This window comes from Cyprinodon tularosa, unplaced genomic scaffold (genome assembly GCF_016077235.1).
Source record: "Cyprinodon tularosa strain WSP-4 unplaced genomic scaffold, ASM1607723v1 ctg124, whole genome shotgun sequence".
In the NCBI taxonomy this organism is placed as follows: Eukaryota; Metazoa; Chordata; class Actinopteri; order Cyprinodontiformes; family Cyprinodontidae; genus Cyprinodon; species Cyprinodon tularosa.
In genome coordinates this window covers 4,061,395-4,083,619 of record NW_024038048.1, presented here as the reverse complement: position 1 = coordinate 4,083,619, position 22,225 = coordinate 4,061,395, and the positions used below count along the sequence as shown (strand labels likewise).

The following is a 22,225-nucleotide window of genomic DNA, read 5'->3' as shown; positions in this document are numbered from 1 at the left end:
AATCAATTCTGATATGAAAAGAACACAGATGAGCTGCAAATTTAAGCTTCACAAATAAGGTTTTGGATAATGTTAGACACAATGGAAAGCACACCAGTGTGGCTACTCTTAAAAGCTTGGAACTCAACGCTAATTCTGATTTTTTTTAATTAAAAAAGCTTCCTGGATGGAAAGCAAAACATCTTTCAACTTGGAAAATAAAGTCCAGTGGTTTGTATTTTAACTTTTTTGGAATGACTATGACCTGGATGACTGAGAATCTTACCAAGCACAATGGAAAGCATATTCACTTCTAGATCATAAAACTAGCCAAACATTCATTTAGAAAAATTGGACTCTTTATAAATTAACAAAGACAACATTCATGAAACTCCAGTGAGAGAGATGTTGCCTGGACAGGAGTTTGTGCACGGTACAGCTGTATTTAATGTAATAAAACAACATATAAGGATAGAAAACCCTTCTCTTTTAGTTTGGATGTATATTAAAAATATATTTTCTCCACGCTTTCTTCAATTATTTCCCTGTAATTAGCTCCATACCTCATGCAATCAATTGCCTCCAGCTTTCCTGCTTCTGGTGGGGAACAGCATCCCCATAACGGGAAGCTATCACCACCAAATCGATGTGAGGTGCTATTTTGAACATATTGTACATTTAACTAGTTTGCCATTCAAAGACAGACAGACAGATATAAATAGACAGACAGACAGATATAGAAAGAAAGAAAGAAAATAATTTTTTTTGTCCCACAATGAGAAAATTCTGTTTTTTACAGCAAAAACATTTTAAATTTTTTTTAGAAAAATTTAGAAAATTGTTACACAAATGTGGACCTTTGAAAAATGCATAAGAATAACTAACTAGTGAAAAGTTAAAAGATAAACAATAAAATACTGCACTGTGAGGTATTTTAACAATATAAAACTGTGCACCTGGAGAATCAATAACCAATATACAGCTATGGACAATTTTACAGTAATGGATATTTGACAAATAGCTGCAGCATTAGAGATGTGCAAAATGACAACAGCATGTTATTTAACTAGAAGCTGTGCAAGACAGACAGACAGACAGATAGACAGATAGACAGATAGATAGATAGATAGATAGATAGATAGATAGATAGATAGATAGATAGATAGATAGATAGATAGATAGATAGATAGATGATAGATAGATAGATAGATAGATAGATAGATAGATAGATAGATAGATAGATAGATAGATAGATAGATAGATAGATAGATAGATAGATAGAAATCACAATAACAATGATAACAATAGAGGTACACATCATGCCAGATGTAAGTTAAACCTTTTTTTTTATTTATCCATACAGGCTTTCAAACATTAACATTGCCAGCTTGCCGTAGAGAATGATAAGCTCTAGCAACTGGCAAATATTTAATCACCTAACTGTTAAATCAGCACTTTCGCTGTGTATACTCGGTTGCCAGGTTGGTAGGCTTTCTTGAAGAGGTGAAATATATTATGGGGCAGACCTGGCAACCGTGTCTATGCGCTGGAAACAGCATACAGTATGGCGGACAACGAGAGTGATTTGGAAACAGACGGGCTCGAATTAGCCCTCGATTCTTTGTGTCTCCGATACTGCAGCGACGAATCGTCTCTAAACAGCAAGGACTACTGCTCCAAGTTTTGTGAGGTGTGTTTGAGGAAACAGTTTAGCCAAAATGGGAGTTTGTTTTGTGCTAACACTCCTAGCTTCTGTAGCTCTCGTTAGCCTCCAGACTAGCTCTATTTATTCAGCTATAAGTCTACACTAGCAGGCATGAACAACACACGGGTAGACGCTCGATAAATACAACAATAAATGAATAAGATTAACTGCTCCAAGGCCGTTTTAGTAATATGTCATTCGAAAAGGTTTAACTGTGTAGCTCTTCATTCATGCTAAGCTAACTGAATGGTGAGAAAAACGAAACAAGGTTTATGTGTACACAGCGTGTTGAGCGTTAAACGTTGCGAGCTGTAGTTAACTGACAGGAGAACTAAAGGTAGACTAAAGCTTTTTTTATGTGTATATTACTGTTAACTGAACATTTAATATATATTTATAGAAACTATGTACACTGCGTTTCATTTGGTCAATAAAGCGACAGTTGGGTTACTTTTTGTGACTTGTTAAAGTGATCAGCTACATGCTTTACGGTAGGAAAAATTAAAGATTGTTAATGTATTATTAACTTTGTACGTTTTCATTCAATGGTAATCTGATCAGTGATGTACTATAAACACATTTATTTATGGAAAAATGACTGACCTAGAGGAGAGAACAGTAAAATGTTAGCTGAAGTTAACCCATGTGGTAGATGTGTGTTTTAATGTGCTCTGATTGTTGTTTTCTGGGCAGTTGGTTGAGGAATACACCAGCCAGTGGCATGTTCCTCTGCCTCAACTCAAGGTGCTGCGAGCTGCTTTCTGCAGTTTTACCAAAGCCACAGCTGCCTTTCCTGATGCCTGTCAGCATGTCCAATATGTTCTCAGCAGTCTGGCCCTGTGAGTACTTTTTTAAGCCTATTTTAGTTGTAGTCACCATAAAATATCATATGTCAATTCTGGCACAGAAGTAATGGCTGCCTTAAGGCAGGGGTCTTCAATGTTTTCCAGGGCCAAGGACCCCCGAACTGATGGCAAGATGGAGCGGTGACCCCCTATATATTGTATGAAATTGTGTTATATAGAACTGGTTCTATAGTCACTGTATTACAGATGGAGTTCAAAAGTAATTTCACCCTGGGATTATTAAAGTATTTCTGATTCCTGGTTGATGGGACAGGTGTCGTTAATGAAATGGTGCCCAGCTTGAAAGAGCTCCTGTGTGTCGCTGAATGTGTGCATTGATAACTGAAATACATCTTCTGCCTCCATTTATCTGTTTACTACAGTGTGCTGAATTCATGTTAATGTGGATTTAAAGACATTTCAATTAGTGGAAATAATTGCAGGGGGGAATAAAAAAAAAAAGTCTAATCAACCAAAACTTTCACGACCACCATGCAGTACCGGACTCCCTGTTGAAGACCTCTGCCTTAAGGGATTAGGGCTGGGATGAGATTCTAAAAGTGTTGTATTAAAAAAAATAAATAACTATGGCTTGCTGGAATTGACTCAAAAAATGAAAATTCTTATTTTATCACAAAAAAATACCTTTCCCATTTGTCATTTTGTGTTTGATGCATAGATTTAACAAAATTACAAAATAAAAGGACACAATCCTTTATTATAGAATACTTTATATTACACAACCTTAGACGTTCTGCTCTTTATTGGTTATCACAGTTCCCGTCTTTCATTCCTTTTGCTGTTAGCAGTTTATGAAATGAGCAGACACAACTTCATACTGTATGATATGAGAACAGTCACTGTTAAACATGATCCTATTTAAATGATCAATTATTTAATATTAATTATTAGCATGGAAAAATCAGTCTCTGTATGTTTTTTTTTTTTAGGTAATCTTTATTGAAAAAAAATTCCCATTATTTCCAAATCCAGCATGCACCATAACAAACGTTTAAGCTTAAAGGAATAAAACAAAGGAGCTTTACTTTACTTCTCCTATTTGAGCACTTTGAGAAAAACTCGTTTTGACACTGTATATTTTAGAAAATCTATTCTTTTTTTAATTATCCTGTATCTCTGATAAACACCCACCCCCCCGACCCTTTTTAGCTTTTGGCTTTTATGCATTTGTTGGGAGTTTTTTTGTTTATTTTTTAAAATTTTAGGTTAATGTCTATCCTTTTTCTCTTGCAGGAGCTTCTTTGAACTCATGCTTTTCTTTAGCAAAGAGGAATTTGTGGAGGAGCCTTTGAAACACATCCTTGACTGTTTTCAGGTTACTAAATATGTTTGATTACTGTATTTATGCAGTGTCCCAGCTTCTGATTAGTAAATTAATTTCAAGCCATCTTGAACAAGTAAATATTTTATTTATTCATTTTTCAGGAATGCCACTCCAAACTTCTAAGACACAGGAACATCTATGTTCATCATGTGAAGCAGGTTATCAAGGGCGGAGGTCCATGGGAGAATCCAGTGTTGAAAAGAATATTAAAAGGAGCAGAAGTGCCACAGAGGGAAGGTTTGTGTTTATTGAAAATAAAAGTGCAATGATGGATTATATTGAATATATATTGTTGAATCGATATCTTGTCAAACTAAAGTTGATAGATTTTCTCACATACTGGAGCAGCAGTATTAGTAATAGTGGGAAATGGTGATTACTGTTGGGGAAGAAAGTATGCACTGGAAAAACTCGAAATCTAGATCAGTCATTTTAATTATAATAACTGCATTTGTTCTTGGATTGAGGAGGTAAAAGAGACATTTTGCCAATGGAACAAGACAATTTAAACTTAAAATAAGAACACACAATTGCATTGTCCTAATTCAAGTGCATATGATCTAAATATCTTATTTTAAGATTAGAAATACTCATTCCATTGGCAAACTATCTCATTTACCTACTCAAATTAAGGGTAGATACACTTCATTTACGAAATTTTTACTTATTTCTAGATAGTTTTTCCAGTGTGCTGCCACAGTCAGGAATGTCTGCAAGATTCTTTTTTTATCCACAATTTTCATACAAATAATTGAAGTCGGTGCTCCTCATGTGTGCAAATTCTGTTGCTTTCTAGTGCAGAAAAATGTTATGCTTTATTTTGTCAGTCGTATTTTATCTGATGTCATGTCCCACCCAGCTCACTTTCTCATTTTTATCATTCATGGCTCTTTAGTCTATTCTATCAGTTTCTCCAGATACAGATATATTCTCATATTCGAAATGTTTAAATAACCCGATTGTTGACCTAAACTCTGTCTAATGGACTTGATTGGAAGCTTGAACATTTTTCGTATTAGAATACCATAATTCAACTGGATTTAAATATGGCTTTGAGGCAGGCAGTGTATAAGTTTGCCGCACTAAACTAAAATAATGTTTGGATTTTAGATGGTTATCTGATGATAGAAACAGGACATCTGTATGCAAATACTGCTTTAAACTGAACAATGTGCTCTTCTTTTTGACAGCTGATGACTACTTGAGTACAGAGCTGCCTATATTTTTGGAGCTGCGGGTGCGATACCTGCAGGCGTGCGAGCGAATTCAGGAGGCCATGGCTCTCTCTAAAGTCTGCCTTGAAAACCAGGAGACTGGAAAGCATCTTTATTTCCATCAGGCCTACCTGACCAGCCTCTACAAGGCCTCTCTGTATGAGAACCTTCAGAAGGAGGTAAAGGCATGGAGGGCTTTTTGAGAATGTCTCTAACCCAATGGAATAAGGCCAGTGACAGCAAGATTTTGGTTTTAGGAATTTTATTTGGATTAAACTGTGTGTTTTATTCAGTCAGCTGAAAAGCAAAAAAAAATTTTAAAGGTGTTATTCAATTAGGGTTTTTGAAACACAAACATTTCAAACTTAATACAGATATTTAGAAAATAACTTAATACAATTTTTTACTCTAACTGCTGTATTTATTTAAAAGTACAAGGTTCAAGCAAAATGATTTGTAGACATTAGAGATCGACTTTCTTTCCTTTTCTTTTTTAAGGCTGATAACTATTATTTTGACATTAGTGAAACTAATCCCTGATTTGCGCTGCTGGTATTTCTTGCACACAATATTGCTTTTTCTTCCCCATTTACATGATACAAATGAAACTGCTAACAAATATTTAACACGTCTCGGTTTAAATTTAAATAACAGCAAAACATTTATTATCAAATCATCAAAAAATGAACAAATGATAGCAATAGTGGCAACGACGATATATGTGCTTCAGGTGATCTTAAGGCATGGCTGCTGAATGCACTAAGAAATAGGCAAACATTGATGCTGATTTAAGAAAAAAATAATAAAATCAACCAGAAATATCAACCGGCCGATGTTTCTATCTCTCTCAAATAATTATGGCACTGTTGTAATTTCCTTATTACACTAAAAAGTGGACAACTATTCAGTTCTTAGTCTCGGTTTGCAAAACAGAACTAAGTAAAATTTTTAATGTTAATATTTTTAATCTCTTCGTGTACCTTTAATACAGTCTGGGAAACATTTGATTTTCTCTAATCTGCAACTGTGTTTTTTCTTCTTTTGTATATTTCTAATTCCAACAAAAAGATTTACTACTGGGGGCCAAATAAGATCTTATTCTATACTTTTTTAAATCGTGTCTCAAAACAAACCTCGATCTGATGCAAATGCAGCATATTTTTTACAGTATAAAACAAGGATCTTGTCTGTGCAAATGAATTCAACACCAGCTATGTAAAATATCTGTCTTTTTCTGGTAGTTTAGCATAATGTCTTCTTCAGTGATCAGCTACAGTAACAGGTTCCCACATTTGTTTCTGCTTAAATAGTCCACTTCAGTCTAGTTCCTGCCTCCAGTTTTTTTTTACCTCTGGAGGAAAAATGAGGAGTAAGGTGACAGACTGGTTTGTTTTGTATCTCTACCCTAAAGTTGCCTATGAGCCATCAGCTCATTAAGTTGCAAGAGATTTGAACTCTGCAACTGGGAAGAGCTTCTTGACTGGGGAACTCAAACCGGCTCAGGCCTGTAACCAGGCTTTCTGCGTCCTTGAATCTACCATTTAAACAGACATCATTAGTTAATGTCGTCTTGGAGGTTTACTTTTAACTGTAGCTGATGCAGAAAATGTACTGACTTTTTTTTAGCTGTTCTCAGCTTGAGTGTCCAGCTGGCCTCTGGCATTCTTCAGCATTTTATAATTTTTTTTCTTGCCTCTAAGCCAGGGCCTAAAATTCACAGTGAATTAGCTGGGAATGGTGCAATATCTGATCCATCCCCACTAATCCAGTTTTTATAATGCGGGAAATTCCGTCTTAAGAAAATCATGGTGATGTGTAGCTACTAATGTGGACATTTTTCAGATTTAGACGAATAAGAACATCTCCGCTACTTACTGGTGCGCGCTCCTCTACGTCTCTTTTTTTCTTCTTCACTTAGAGCACAGTGTAGTTTTTGGCTAGCAAACCAGTTTTTGTCAGATGTAATGTCTTTAACCTTTAAAATATTCCAAATATGGATCACAGGCTAAAACGCAAATCTATCATCGCATCAGCAGACGAACCAGCTTCTAAAAAAATAACTCAAATCAAAAGTCATGCCGGACCCAGTGATCGACCACCGATCCTCCAACAGGCGTCAATATCACTTAGCAGCCGAAAAATGCAATTCAGACTAACTGCCTCAAGCTGCATCCCCGGTGAAATGAGATGAGCTGCTCCATCATTAAAATGTACAGTTCCGTAACCTTTACCAGCTAAAGCTGTAAAAACCGCAACTTTCTGCTGCCATTCTGATGGTGTTCCTCCCACTGCAGCAGTGAAAAGGAAACCTGAGGCAGATTCAGCTAAAAATGTCAGGGCTAAAAACTATCCACGATGTGCAAGTTCAGTGTGAAGAAGAAATAAAGGGGCTTCTTAAAACTGCTCACTTTGTTGCAGAAAACGAAATGTCCAAAACAAAACTTTGCATATATATGCTTTGCTCCGAGGTAAGAATATATTAAGCTGCGTAGGTAACCTTAGAAGTTTTTCCCCTGGAAGATTTTGCATCCTAGAAAATATGTTCTTCCTTTAACCAACAATTGAGGGAAAAAAAGACAAGACAGAGCAGCTGAAACAACGGCTAGGAAGACAAAAGGTGGAAAATTAAAAGGACCGTAATCTGAGGTTTGATTAGCACAACATAAGACCTGTAGTCAATAACTAATAATCCCCCCCACCAAAATGAATAAATCCCCCCACTCTCAAGCATATAAGGGGGGATTTCTCCCAATTTCAAAAGTAGATTTCAGGCTCTTCTCTAAGCAATACTTCTCTGTTTTTTTTAACAGTAGTTGTTATGTTAGCAGAGTTGAAAACTTTCAGCGACAGTTGAGCCGCCATAGGAAGAGGCTGAGTGTTTAAAGATGTTCAAGTTGGACGACTGTGTCCCAATCTTGTGTTTTTTGTAATCTACATTTTTTAGCATCAACTCTATTAAAGCAATAATTATGTTGACAGACTTGTATCATGTATCTCTTTGTAATTACTAACTTCACGATCCTGTTCCCCAGATGGCGGAAATAGACGGCCGCGATGCCGTCGAGATCATCTGCAACACAGAGAGGGTGGAAAAAGACGAGCTGCTGTTGTCCCTGTGCAAAGCTTTCCTCACCCGGCAGCTGATTGAAGGCGACATGTACTACATCTGGTAAGTGGGAGATTGATAGAAATGTAATAGAAGGCACCAACAAGGCTGTTTGTCCAAGTTAGTTGGCCTTTGATTTATTCAGCAAACATTTGCACATTCATTAGACATAAGAGTCAAACCGTCTTTCATCCAAGACAATCAGATTGATGGAGATATTTAAAAATGCAGTTTAAGTAACTCCACTCTGTAGGTGCTGAGAGTTTGTTCCCTGGGTGCAAACAGTTTAGTGTTAAATCCCAGCAGTCTAAAGAGCTTTAAGATACGACTACATGTTCTCTCATGTTTAGAAAAGGTTGGACTTTAAGTTTCCAGGCCATTGCTCTAACCACTACACTCCATAAGTTTATACACTTATATTACATCTTCCAGCAATCCTTCTTTAAAAGGTTGCACTAGAACCGAGCAGTACAAATGTAAAAGTAGATATCATTTACCTGACAGTGGGTGACTGTTGCATATCGAGAGTAGACTCCATTTACCATTTCACCTCTCTTGCAGGGATCTTGTCTTCATCTGGAGCCGATTGCATCTCAGGTCCAATCCCTCCAGACAAGGCTTCCTGGCTGAATGTTTGGAACTAGCTTCATCTGCCACCAATGTCAGAGCCATTTTCCCCTTCATCAAACTGCTTACTGAGGTACGATATCCTACACAGCATCATCCCAGGGAAAAACTGATCTAAAAATTAGAGGATCAGATAATGCATGACTATATATTCCCTTAAATTAAGATAATTAGATGTGGTACACCTAAAAAAAAAAGTTATTTTTCTTATTGTAGGCTTAAATCATCTTATTGTATTGACAAATAATCTTACTTGCCACTTGTTATGCCAAGAAATAACTGCCTGCGGAGAATGACTTCCCCTCTCGCACACTGATGAGCAAACGGATTGAAATGTGAACGAAACGGAAGCTTTTAAACATGTTCTTAATGTTTTCATATTTAAATGCATGGATGCCCTAAAAGTTTTGGAGTTTTGGCGGACAAATAAATGCCTGCCGAGGATTACCTCCCCTGTTGCGGGAGCTCGCTTCTCCCTAAACTCTCGCACATTGATAAGAATATGGATTGAAATATGAACGAAAAGGGAACTTTTAAACATGTTCTCAATGTTTTGTGAGAAATTATCTAGATTGGTGTTGATAGCAAAAGCAGGAAATGCATCCACTGAGCAGAGAATATATTAATCGGAACCTGACTGTATAGCACATTGACTTAAACGTGTGTCCTTATAAGTACCGTATTTTCACGACTATAAGGCGCACTTAAACGTCTTTTTTTTCCCTCAAAATGTGCGGTGCGCCCTATGGTGCGGTGCGCCCTATGTGTGTTGTAACTGCGACTTTTGAGACCACCTCATTGAGGAGATGATGAAAGAGTGGCTGAATGTAAGGAGACCAGGTGTTTTTTTTTCAACCCCTCACCATCGCTGTTAATATGTAACTCCATGCGTGCCCATCTCACAGCTGATGTGAAAAACATGGGGAAACAAATGAATGCTGTGCTCGCTGTTCAACCGCTCGACATCAGTGTGAACCGGACCCAGCAGGTGCAGCAGAAGCAGCGAGTTTACATGCAAAGTCAATGGTTGACGCGCGTATAGGCACAGCAAAAGGTCCCGCAGCGCGTTTTGGTGCAGCACGTCGGGAGCGTTTAAGCATCTGACGCACCGCCAACGCGCTGCTGCTGCTCAGATGGAAAAATTGAAGTTTTGCTGCTGGACGCGCCGCATCAACCAATCAGAGAAGCTGATCTGGGAGCTGGCAGCGAGACAGACAGCGCTCTGATGATATTAACGCAAATGAAAAGGCTCGGTGGATGCGTGGCTGAGGCAGGTGTATGTGAGAAGACTAGGTGGTTTTTTCCACGCATCACCATCGCTGCGTGCCCATCTCACAGCCGATGTGAAAAAAAGATGAATCAAATGAACGCTGTGCTCGCCGTTATCCCGGGGGTCTGACAAAGGAACTTCCACCTCTCGACATCGAAGCGGCCGTTCACAGTAAGGCTGCGAGCGGCGTGGGAGCGATGGATGACAGACTGAGACCACAGTTTCATGATAAATGGAAGGCAGCGCCGGGCAAGTTACGCCACCGTTTGCGGATGGATTGTAGATGGACTGTGTCTGCTGGCTCTGTTGTTCAAGCTGCGCTGCACGGAAAGTGACTGACAGCGCAGAAGGGGAAACTGGCATGTCTAATTTAGCGCAGCTGTTTTATTCAGAGGAATGCTGAGGATAACAGAGGATGATGACTTTGATGGGTTTGATTAATACTTTGTAATAAATACATGAATAAAGCACAATCATACTCAGTTTTGCTCCCGCTCTATTTTTCTACCTGAAAACTTAATTCAACAGCTGCCTCTGGTCTCCTCCTCCTCTTCACCGCGGTGGCTGGCAGGTGTTTTTTCATCTAAATAATCTTAATCTTGCAGCTATATTTGCTGTGATCAGTGGGAATAAAGTAGTTTTAATATGTTTTTAAGTGAGAAAGGCCACCTGAAAACTTAATAATTGCAGTCAGTTCATCCAGATTATCTATTTCTGTCGGAGGCGCTCAGACCCCCACATACCAGCGGTGCACCGACAGGAGAAATCCTTTCGTTCACTGCGGCTGCTGGCAGGTGTTTTTCATCTAAATAATTTTAGCTGCAGGCACCAGGATACCGGTAATAAAAGCGAACATATTCTGTCGGCAGGTTTCAGGATTTTTAGTTAATTTAGGAGTGATCACAGCGCTGTGTCATCTGCCATGTGTCTGTCTCACGGCCAGCTGCCAGGTTTGATTAATACTTTGTAATAAATACATGAATAAAGCACAGTCATACTCAGTTTTGCCCCCGCTGTATTTTTAAATACGCAGTAGAGGTATTTAAAGGTAGTAGAGGACATGCACCTGTATATAAAAAACGCGCCCTATAGTCCGGTGCGCCTTATGTGTGTGTTAAATACAGAAATGGGACACATAACTGTGAGTGCGCCTTTTAGTCCGGTGCGCCTTATGGTCGTGAAAATACGGTAAAAGTCATATTCATTGGAATTTATTTGTCCACCAAAACTCAATTTTATGGCCTCTTTGTATAAGAAATATGAAACATCAAGAATTCATCTAAGCGTTTTCTCTTCATTCATATTTCAATCCGTTTTCTCATCAGTGTGCGAGAGGGGAGGTAATTCTTGGCAGGCGGGTTATTTCTCAGCATAACGCCCTCTCTAATCAAGGGGGGAAAAAACAAACTTATATTTGTTTTTGTGAGCTTTTCTCTGGTCTTTTCAAATCTTTTCACATCAAAGTATTACACTCTTTGATCTTTACTTATTTGGTTGTATTATGCATCAGCTGACTCTTTCCACTGATATTTCTTTTCATTTTTCTAGCTTGGTGGTAAAGGAGTGGAGGTTGCTGTTGAGCTCTGTGCCAGGGCCTTGCAGCTCTGTGATATGCAGGGTGACACTGTAACCCGTTCGCTTGTCTGCAAAACCATCGCCTTCCTGCTGCCTTATGACCTGGAGATCTGTCGGGCGTGTTCCCTGCTGGTCTTTTGCCAGGAGCGAAGCCTGGAGGCGTACCGAACTGTGTGTCTTCTTTACAGGCATCCAGATCAGGAGCAGCATCCTCACAACAACCCGCTCCGGACCAATGTTCGCTTCCACATTCTGCAGGTCATTATCTAAAAGATTTAAAATGGGCGTACAGGTACATCTGGGAAAAAAGGAGACAGCAAAAAGGTTAAAATATCTTTGCCACTTAGTTCAGAAAATGAACCATTTGATTGAAATATTTCAAGTTTTGATTTCTTAGTAATTATGGCTTTGAACTATGTATTAAAAAAAAGCTAAATTTAATGTCATAGATTATAAGAAAATGGTGGATTTATGTTAACATGTGGCACAACACCTCAATGAACTAATCAATTAACAAACATCTGAAAAGGTTTTCTGATCTCCTTCTTTTGTGAATTTGAAAGCTAAATGTGAATTTCACTTTCTGGACTAACTAAAAAAAATATATTGAGTCCTTTTTATATGATATTTTAGTGTTTAAAGATGTACCTGTTCAGCGTCGTAGTTACTTTGCATATTTTAGTTTGGTGTTGTTATTAGAATTAAACAGTTTGAGATAATCAAGAAAATTATTGCTAAAAATAAATGTAAGAAAATAATTTTGCGGATTGATGAAAATTTGTTTAGGTTAGGTCCTGTTAGATCCAACAGAGATGGAGATGATGGTGTAATGGTCTGGGGCTGCTTTAGGACCTGGACAACATGCTGTACCCATAAATCTTGCTTTCTATCAGAAAATCTTAACCTCTGGCTTAATATTCTTATATCAGTTTGTGAACAATTAAATAGTCCGTTCTTCTTTTCCATTTATTTTCCCAAACATCAGAACAAGAAGAATCCTTGGAAGTTGTTGATACGAATAGCTTATTCATTCTTAATACCAGTGACACAGTGAATAGAGAAAAAGGAGATGTATTCAGAGTTAGTGTATTATTGATACTCCTCTGCATTGAAGTAAACAACAAATCCTACTGTTTTCAAGCATCTATAATTAACAGGCTGACCTGGGTTGTGATGTAGTTCCGAGCTCAAATTTGAATTTTTCTGAGTTGGACCAAGCACTGTCTCAGCTTGGGTTGTTCTGCAGGACAGTGGTCCAAAGCTACCCGCCATGACGTCGATCTCTGTATAAATCCAAACTTTTGAAGTCTTATTTCAAAGCTGAGGTAAAATGTTACCCTTTAAAAGATACCCTCCAGTTTGACTGAAGTTCATTATTCCTGTTGAGAAAACTGGCCCAGAATTCCCAGATTCCTCCAAAGGCCATTTGTTGTTTCACAGCAGGATCTAAGTCTGCAGGAAGAAATCCCCTTCCTGGTTTATTTGGATAGCTGTTCTTCTTTCCTCAATAAGTTAAATCATAATTTGAAAACTAAGGAAATGGGCTAGAATACTTGGTAAAGTATTTAACTGTGATTAAGAGGTTTGAATTTTTCTTTTCTTTTTCCAGATGCTTAAAGAACGCCTGTGCTTCGACCCTGAATTTTGGAACCTCCTCGCTCTCAGGACTCGCTGCTTGGAGTTGATGAGCGATAATGTGATGAAGGACGCTGTACTCAATGAGATGAAAGAAGAAGAGGAAAAGGAATACAGGGAAGCTCACTTGTCCAACAACTGTGTGAATGAACAATGCATTCCCTGTATTGAATCCTGCCTCAGCACTCAAGCTGCAGATGAAACTAAGGACCTTCCAGAGAAAACAGCTGCGGTGGAATCAAAACCAAAGTGTCTTCCACCAAGTCACATTCATCTAAGGAAGAGGAAACCAAGGCGACCTTTGTTAGAGGAAGAACCTGACATTGTTGATGATCCAGAATTTAAATACAATCTCAAACCCAATTCTTCAAATAGCAAACCCATGTACTCACTAAGATGCAATCCAATTAAGATGGAGAAATCTGCCCCTGTAAGGCTTCCAACAAACCACGTGGAGGAATACTTGCCCCAAAGCATCAAGAACCAGGTTTTTAAGAGGAGGGGTCGGAAAAAGAAATTGCTGCGGTGTCTTCCAATTAATGAGCAGCCGCATAAGATAAGAATTGGAGGCAAAAAGCGAGGAAGGAAGCCTTTACCTAGACTTGATCTTTCTTTCCCTGATAATGAAATCCACCTCGCAGAGGAATCATGTGGCCTTGACGGGATAACAGAAGAATGCAGTAAGCAGAGTACACCTGATTTGGATGTTAAACTGGGAAATCTGAGTAAAGAGGATGAAGTTGAGCATCAAGAGGAATCTATTAAGCTTAACGGCGAAGACACAAATAGTGTTTGCAGTCTTGGTGAACACACTCAAGAGGAAACTCAAATACATGTAGAGTTAAAACTTTGTGACGATCAGTTGCATGAGCCCCAAGCTGCTGTTGAAGCTAACCCTGAGCTTGACGGGCCAGTCTTTGAATTGATGGATAATCCATTAGAGATGCTACACAATTACGCCATTCCTTCTAGAACAGCTGATGATGAAGAACCAGAGGCTCCAGAATCCAACGCAGCAGATGCCGTGAATGGAGACATGAAGCAGGACGGCGGGACACAAGTGGAAACGGACGACCCAAAAACTGAGGTTGGTTTCCTTTTCTCACTCTGATAGGGAATGGCTGCTGTGGCACTTCATCACAGGGCACAGTTACCAGTTTGGGAATGATGAATGATAACTTTATAATCAGTCGGCTAGTTCTTCTTAGAAATAGGCCGGGTTGGCTGATAAAATCTTTTTTTTTCTTCCAATTTTATATTCTATTTTCTGCCCATGGTCTAGTACAGGGGTTGGCAACCCAAACTGCTCAAAGAACCATATTGGACCAAAGAAATAAAAAATAAATCTGTCTGGAGCTGCAAAAATGAAAAGTCTTGTATAAGCCTCTTATGGGAACACACCCTCGAAGTGTAATAGACCACTATAAAAAAGGACTACGTGGGCTTGAGTATATAATAAGCATTCATAATTAAATGTTTATCCTGGAGCAAATGTCACATAGTAGCATGAGGAGAGACCTTCACAATGCGTTTTAAGTTATGTTGCATTGATGAAATTATAGAAATACGATAAAGGAATCTTTCTATGGTGAACGTGTTTCTGTTGGGAGGAGTTGATTGAGTCATGAGAAACTAAGCAGGAACTGACATCCACCAGAGCAGAGCTCTCTAACCCTGAAATCCCGCATCCTCCTCCACCACCGTTCCTTGTTTTTATTTTGAGGATTTAGAGAAAAATTGAAAAAAAATCACATACTTGCAATCGCACGTTTTCTCTCACTCCCAACTTTGTTGTTCGGCTGCATATTTAGCTTGCCTTCCCTGGAAATGCCTTTCCCAATTAATCTTTTTATTATTTGTCAAATTCTCGTGCCAAAGCAAAAATACAGGCAATAATTCCGCATTGATAATGAAAACAAATGATTTAGTTCATTCTTCTTTAAATCCCCTGTCCTCATCAGGTATCTTCCTTTTTTTCCCCTGATCCACGGCCTAAGACACACCCACCGCTTTCTTTGCCTGGCACTGCGCCGTGCTGAGACGTGTTGCAGGCTTTAACCACTGATCTCTATGGCTATGACGCACATTTTCTTTGTAATTAATGTTTACATATATTGTTTAAATTTATTTATTATACAAATGTTTACAGCATTGGATGAATATCTGTTTGACCTCCTGCACACCATATTAAAATAAAAATGAAAAACTTTTTCATACATTTTTGAAAAAGCTCCAGGGAGCTGCAAAGGGGGGCGCTAAAGAGCTGCATGTGGCTCTGTGTCAGTAAATGCAGTTTTATGGCTGATAAGAATGACCTATCAGCAGGAGGCCACCCTCAGCTGGTGTAGTTTGAAACGGGGGATATTTTGTGTAATGAAATGTTTTCAGAAATTAATTTACATTCAGGGTTCCCACGGGTCCTTAACCTTTTAAAGCCCGATCCAAGAATAAAACAAAACAGAAAATTACTTTTTTTTGGTTTGAACAAAATATGTAAAAAGAAAAAACAGAAATAAATTTTTGATATTAATAATTTATTACTATGCGATAAGTCAAGATTATTTTTTGTGTAGTCTTCTGCCCTCTGTTATCAGGTATATCCGATTGTGTACAATAGGATTTTGAGCAAAGTTTTTACCATTAAATTATGCAAAAGGTGTCAGACGCAAAACATTTCAGAAACCGTGTGTATCAAATTTGATACATTTGGCATTACAGGGTTAAAAGTCTTAAAAGGCATTGAATTCTTCAAAATAAAACTTAATTGGTATTAAAATGTCTTAAATCAGTCTTACATAGGTCTTAATTTTTAAAACATAATAAATAGGATTATTTTTATTATGATTTATTTTTGTAATCTAAATAAAACATTAAAATTTACCCTTTTTTAATAAAAAAAAAAATAATGGCTCGCCATTATTGGTTCCGTCCCGATAGCGGAACCAATAAAAGTGTTGTTGCGGCCGTTACATTTGGGAGATGCGCCATTTACTTTTTGTCTGGAAAATATGTGCAAGTGTAAATCTAATGAAAATTGTCTATCCAGCCAAGAGTTTTCTCCATGGCTAAAACCAGGGAACATATATGAGGCACAGTGTATTTTGTGCAAGAAGCGATTCAAGCTCGGAACGATGGGAATTAAGGCAGTGGAGTCGCACATGCGAAAGCGCGAAACACAAAGCGTCAAAATCGAGTTACTAAGAAACAGACGGTATTTCTCAGTTTTGTTCCACACTTGTCTCTGCAACGCCTCCACTTATCACCAAATCAAACATACTAAGAAAACGATGCAAAAGAAAAATAGCTGCAAAAAAGACTTAGCACTGGTTATGTTGTGGCTTTAAAACTGATTTGTTTTGTTCCCTGCTAAAACAAAGTTTGTGAATTCTGTTAAATAATTGTTAAAATATATCTGTCATTTGTGTGTTTTTAGCTTTCTTCCTGTATGGGAAGCTTTTCAAAATTTGAAACATTAGTGCAGTGGTTTATGTTAAAATAAACCTTTGGGTTAAGTTGTCGCAAGCTGGTTTTTCTTGTGTTTCTTGTGAATTTGGTCTTAAATTTTTATTTCAAGTGTCATTAAAAAGTCTTAAAAAGTCTTGAATTTAACTTGCCTTATTCTGTAGGAACCCTGTACATTACATTATTTCAATATATGTGGCTATAAAATGTATTATTATTTTATAAGAGTGATTTCATTGTAAGGCTGGTGGACAATTAAGGTGTCAGACTCTTAATTCCTGTAAAGAAAAGTTTTTTTTTTTGGTACGGTGTAAGACTAAATCATATGTCATATTATATTGTAAGGTTATATGTCTTGTTAAATTTGATATTACTTTTTTCTTTTTGTCCAGATGAAAACCTCAAACACATGGAGAGAGAGGTTGCTTCGGACTCAACACTATAGTCATTTAAAATATATCTGCAAGATCTGCAATAAAACCTCCAAGGGTCTGAATGTGATGAGGCACGCCTTCTCACATTTAAAGAAAAGGAAATTACGATGCATTTTCTGTGGAAAACGCTTCAAGCAACTCCCTTTGGCCAAAAAGCACATTCTCGAGCACATTAATGAAATGGCCACTAATAAACCAAATGCAGAAAAAATGCGGGAAAGTCCTCCAGCTAATGGAATCGTGGAAAATGAGCTCAAGCCTGAGGAAGAAAAGCTGCCCGTCACCAAAAACAAACCCCCCATACAGAAGCCCAAACCCCAAAGTAAACTGCTCAGTCTCAACAGGGAAGAACGAATCATCAGAAATGTCCGCATCCTGCTAAAAAAGATGATTAACTTTCATAACAAAAGTAAGAACTTCAAACCAGAGACGAGTAAAGAGATTGATTTCAAGGATGAGCAAGTTGTCATTACGGAAGATCTGGTGATAATTAAGAACTTGCCTTTGATGAAGACGGAGGATGGAGGCATGGAGACGTCAATCGGGGAAAATGGTTGCAGTATGGACATCTCATATCCGCTGTGCCCATCAGTCACATGTGATCGAGTGTTCATGAAAATGAACAATTCACTGACAAGGCATGCCATCAAATGCCATCTTGGTGAAGAGAACGTTGTGGAGAAAACGTATGATTGGTCCAAGCACAAATGCTGCTTCTGCATCAGGTAAGAACCAGCATCTTATATATATAGATTATACTTTATTTTTTTAAACTTACACCTTTTTATTATTGATCTAAGTAACATATAAAAGGTAAGAATATAATAGCATCTTAATAAATAACTTCATGTGCATTCATTTAGTAAAGGTCCATTAACATTATAATACTAAAACATTGCAAGATACCAACTAGAGGAATCCTGACTACTTGGTTGCAATATAAGCATAGCTAAAGATAAGCAGAGTTATGTTTTCAGATTTAATACTCTGAGACCACAATGAATCATTTGCAAACATTTCTCACCTTTAATGGAACATTTCTTCTGTATAATTCAATCGGAAAACAAGCAATTCTAGTGAGCAAAATAAGAGTTGCTGAGACCTCATTGTTTAGGTTTAAACTCCTTTAAAAGAAAACTTTCTAGAAACACTTTCTTATAAAATTTTCGCCTCCATTAGCTACATTTTTTCTTCTAAATAAATCTATGAAGATGTCTTTTGTCAATTTCTATCAGATTTACAACTCTGATTAGACGACATTTGCATTTGCATTAAAATCGCAATTTTAAAAACACAGATTTCAAATCACTGTGGCGCTCAATTTTGGTCACATTGCATTTAACAAGAGAAAGACGATTAACTTTCTCACTCCAGTTCTTTAGTTGGCAGTTATCATATTAAAGTGAGCTTGTTGCCACACAAGAAGGAGAGTTGCAGCTTGCGTGCATATCCATACATACTAGTAGAAGTAAGCACATTTTGCGGTAACATTAAAGTTTAGTAAAGATGGACTATGGACAAAGAAGCATTTATATAGAGAAAAAAAGTCTGGAGTGAAACATTTTTATTAACAATATTAATTGAGAAAATCAGAATTTAGAGTTTTGGCAAAAATGTTCAGCCTGAACAAAAATGTAATCTATTAGCAAAGACATTCTGGATGTTAGCTTGTCATCTATAATGCTGCACAATAACATCTCTCTTCATCCGTTTCTTTTAGTTTGAAACCTAAAGACTTTTTTTTGAGGTCCTGTAATTCCATCACCCTGACAAAAAAACTAAAACAATTTAGATGTTCTCTTCTTAAAAACACAAAGAAAACAGTTTTGATTTGGATTGGTCTACAATAACTGGCACACCTCGGACACTTTCCCAGAGACCTTACAGGATGTTAGTTTGTGGCTCTGTGCGACGGTCTGTTGGTTTGCACCTGAAGCCAAATCACGCAGCGCCACAGCCAGTCTTTGGGGAACACTCACGGTTGAACTGTGTGTCGTCCCGCATTGGATGAGGGGTTGTAGACGGCGGACAAGCTTGTCAAACCGACACACGGACACCCACAATCCTAGCTAATTCGTGATTGTCCCTCTTGCGTTGTGGCGAGGATTAACATAAAGTAGACCATGCTTCAAAGTTGGGCATAAATCAAAAATATCTGCTTCATCCCTGACAAGCTAACTGTGACACACTGCTGCGGGAGTATACACAGCCCTTAAAGGAGAAGTTCTGTTTTTTACACTTTAAGCCCATTTTCTGTAGTGTCCAGGATGAAATCGAATGATCGACACCAAAAGTTTGACAATTGGTCCTGTCTCTGCTTTTTGGCTCATTTAGAATCACCCCCTGGCTGCTTTAGAATGGCTTGCATAGAGCATGTCCGATAATGTCCTTAAAACAACCTTAAACGTTCATTTTTTAAAATATGCTACTCACCGGGTCGTCAGCGCTGTTCAATGACGTTCCAAAAAAAGTTTCGTGAAGAAAAAACGTTCCTGTAGTGTTTTATTTAGCATTTTGTAAATCCCATTGAGTTCTGTAGGAATAGTCAATATTCCCCTGCCACCGGAAACGGAAATGGGGCCTGTTTACACAGTTGTAGTCTTTTCGCTTCACTCTGTGTACTCCGACGTCGAGAATCAAGAATCCACCTTTCGTATTCCATTTTCAGAGTTTTTTAAAGTGTTTAACAGAGACGTTAGCACCTCGACGTCGGAGTACACAGAGTGAAGCGAAAAGACTACAACTGTGTAAACAGGCCCCATTTCCGTTTCCGGTGGCAGGGGAATATTGACTATTCCAACAGAACTCAATGGGATTTACAAAATGCTAAATAAAACACTACAGGAACGTTTTTTCTTCACGAAACTTTTTTTGGAACGTCATTGAACAGCGCTGACGACCCGGTGAGTAGCATATTTTAAAAAAAAGAACGTTTAAGGTTGTTTTAAGGACATTATCGGACATGCTCTATGCAAGCCATTCTAAAGCAGCCAGGGGGTGATTCTAAATGAGCCAAAAAGCAGAGACAGGAGCAATTGTCAAACTTTTGGTGTCGATCATTCGATTTCATCCTGGACACTACAGAAAATGGGCTTAAAGTGTAAAAAACCGAACTTCTCCTTTAATACAGTTCTTACTGTATCTTACTATATAGTTGAACTAAATACATTTAACAAAGACTGGGCCAAAATTTGGACAGATTACCTTAAATGATAAGTTTTCTAAGCAATTTGTTGAAGTTTTTGCTGGCTTGTTGGCACTGGTTGATAAGTGTAGGACTTTATCTTTTCACAAAGCACTTCATTGGTTTACAGTAACTATTTTTCCATTGAAAATTAAAGCTTTTGGTGTAAAATAGTTTCTTTTATTCTATTTCTGTCAGACACAAATTACTTTAAGTACTTGAAGCTCTGAATTTCAAACTGATGAAGTCATTTATTTTGAGTTAGTCTAATCCTTATTCTATATTCCTCACATTTGTGTCCTTAGATGTCAAAGGTAGAGATGTTTCTAGATCACACTCTTACTTAAATGTGCTAAAAGTCTTCTCCTGTTTTTCCCACCCCCCCTTTTTTTTTTTTTTACACTAATCCCTATTTTGGCTGCTTTCCTCCGACAGGCATCTACAGTTTTTGGAACACTACAAGCAACACATGAAGCTCCACAATGATCCTCTGCCGTTCTTCTGCTACCATGAGAAGTGTACCCAACGCTTTGCAACACAGCCAGAGTTAAAGGACCACATCATCAGCCACAACCCCTTTACACCTCAGTGCGCGTACATAGACTGTGAGAAGCTCTTCACAGATTTTCAGGGTCTTGCGGACCATGAATGGAGGCATTACATACCGGCGCCACAAAGGAAAGAACTAGACCTGCCAGTTGGGATTAAAAAACAGCCAAGTGAAGAAGCTCCTTGGAAGCAGAGAGTAAAAATCGAAGAGATTTGGCTTCAGAATAAAAAGGCCCACAGCCAAAGGAGTCCTACTCCAGATAACAACCGAACTGAAGATGGGGAAACCACTAGTCTAGACAACAGCAACCATTTATCCAAATATGATAATGGCCAGACAGCCGCAGTTAGCCTTGAACCTGTGGAAGATAAACCCACCGTCAATGGATTTGAGGTCGTAACTAAAGAGATTCCAGAGGTGTCCAACTCCTCCCAAAGTACTGCTAAACCAGCCAAAACGAAACCTCAGAAAAAAATCCTGAATTTTGACATCATCAATATCAAAGAGTACCAAGAAGAGTCCACATTGGCAGAGGGAATCCAGAAGAACATATTTGAACCGCACATCACGGAGCACAAGACCTTTAAACCCGAAGATCCCGCCTACGCACGGTTTGTGAAAACCCCCTTCGTCCGGCCACCACCCTGCACCTACCTGGACGAATCGGTGCTCTCAATGCGGAAGAGGAGATCCGGCGATCAGCTGCCTGTCAAAAAATTTAGGCGCAAGAAGAAAGAACTCTCTTCAGAAACGGGAAAAGAGGAGAAAGCAGCGGAGAAGGTCCGACATCGCTGCAGCAAGTGCCTGTCCTCCTTCAGCACATTGGAGGAACTGAAGGCGCATGAAGTTCGGAACACCTGCTCCTCCTTGTTTGGATTCGATTCAGATGATGAAACTTAAGCCCCATTTACAATACCCTTTAGAAACCGTGGAGAGAACGGTCCAAGCATGGTAACTGTAAATGGAAAGCAACTGATCTGGATCGTGTCAGATGCAACCGAACAATGCTAAACCTAGTTCTAGTTTAAAAGTAAGGCTCGCTGCGGTTCATCTGTGGCTCGGTTCTCTGATAACAAAGAGCGCATGAGCAGACCGCTTCATCTCCTATTTACAGTCAACTGACCCATTTTGAAGATCTCTTCACCAATTCACTAGTCTCGTGAGACCATTCTGATCTCGCAAGCTTTCAAGGTTTCAGTCGCAGATCAGTGGCTACTTTCCGTTAAAGAATATTTGGAACAGTTCACCAAACGAACGTCCAATCAGCGTTGGCTTTGAGGCAGGTTGAGGTGTG

At 38.4% G+C, this 22,225-nt stretch overlaps 1 protein-coding gene across 1 annotated transcript; it reads left to right on the top strand.

Moving 5' to 3' along the window:
• The first annotated feature begins 1,526 nt into the window (after positions 1-1,526).
• On the top strand, positions 1,527-21,882 carry LOC119777503. Its single transcript, XM_038276410.1, has 11 exons — positions 1,527-1,669; positions 2,378-2,523; positions 3,784-3,865; positions 3,976-4,111; positions 5,065-5,267; positions 8,121-8,257; positions 8,756-8,894; positions 11,640-11,924; positions 13,276-14,388; positions 17,156-17,922; positions 20,817-21,882. Exons 1-11 carry the CDS (start codon positions 1,544-1,546, stop codon positions 21,829-21,831), a joined length of 4,149 nt encoding a protein of 1,382 aa, XP_038132338.1. The 5' UTR covers positions 1,527-1,543; the 3' UTR covers positions 21,832-21,882.
• The last annotated feature ends 343 nt before the right edge of the window (positions 21,883-22,225 follow it).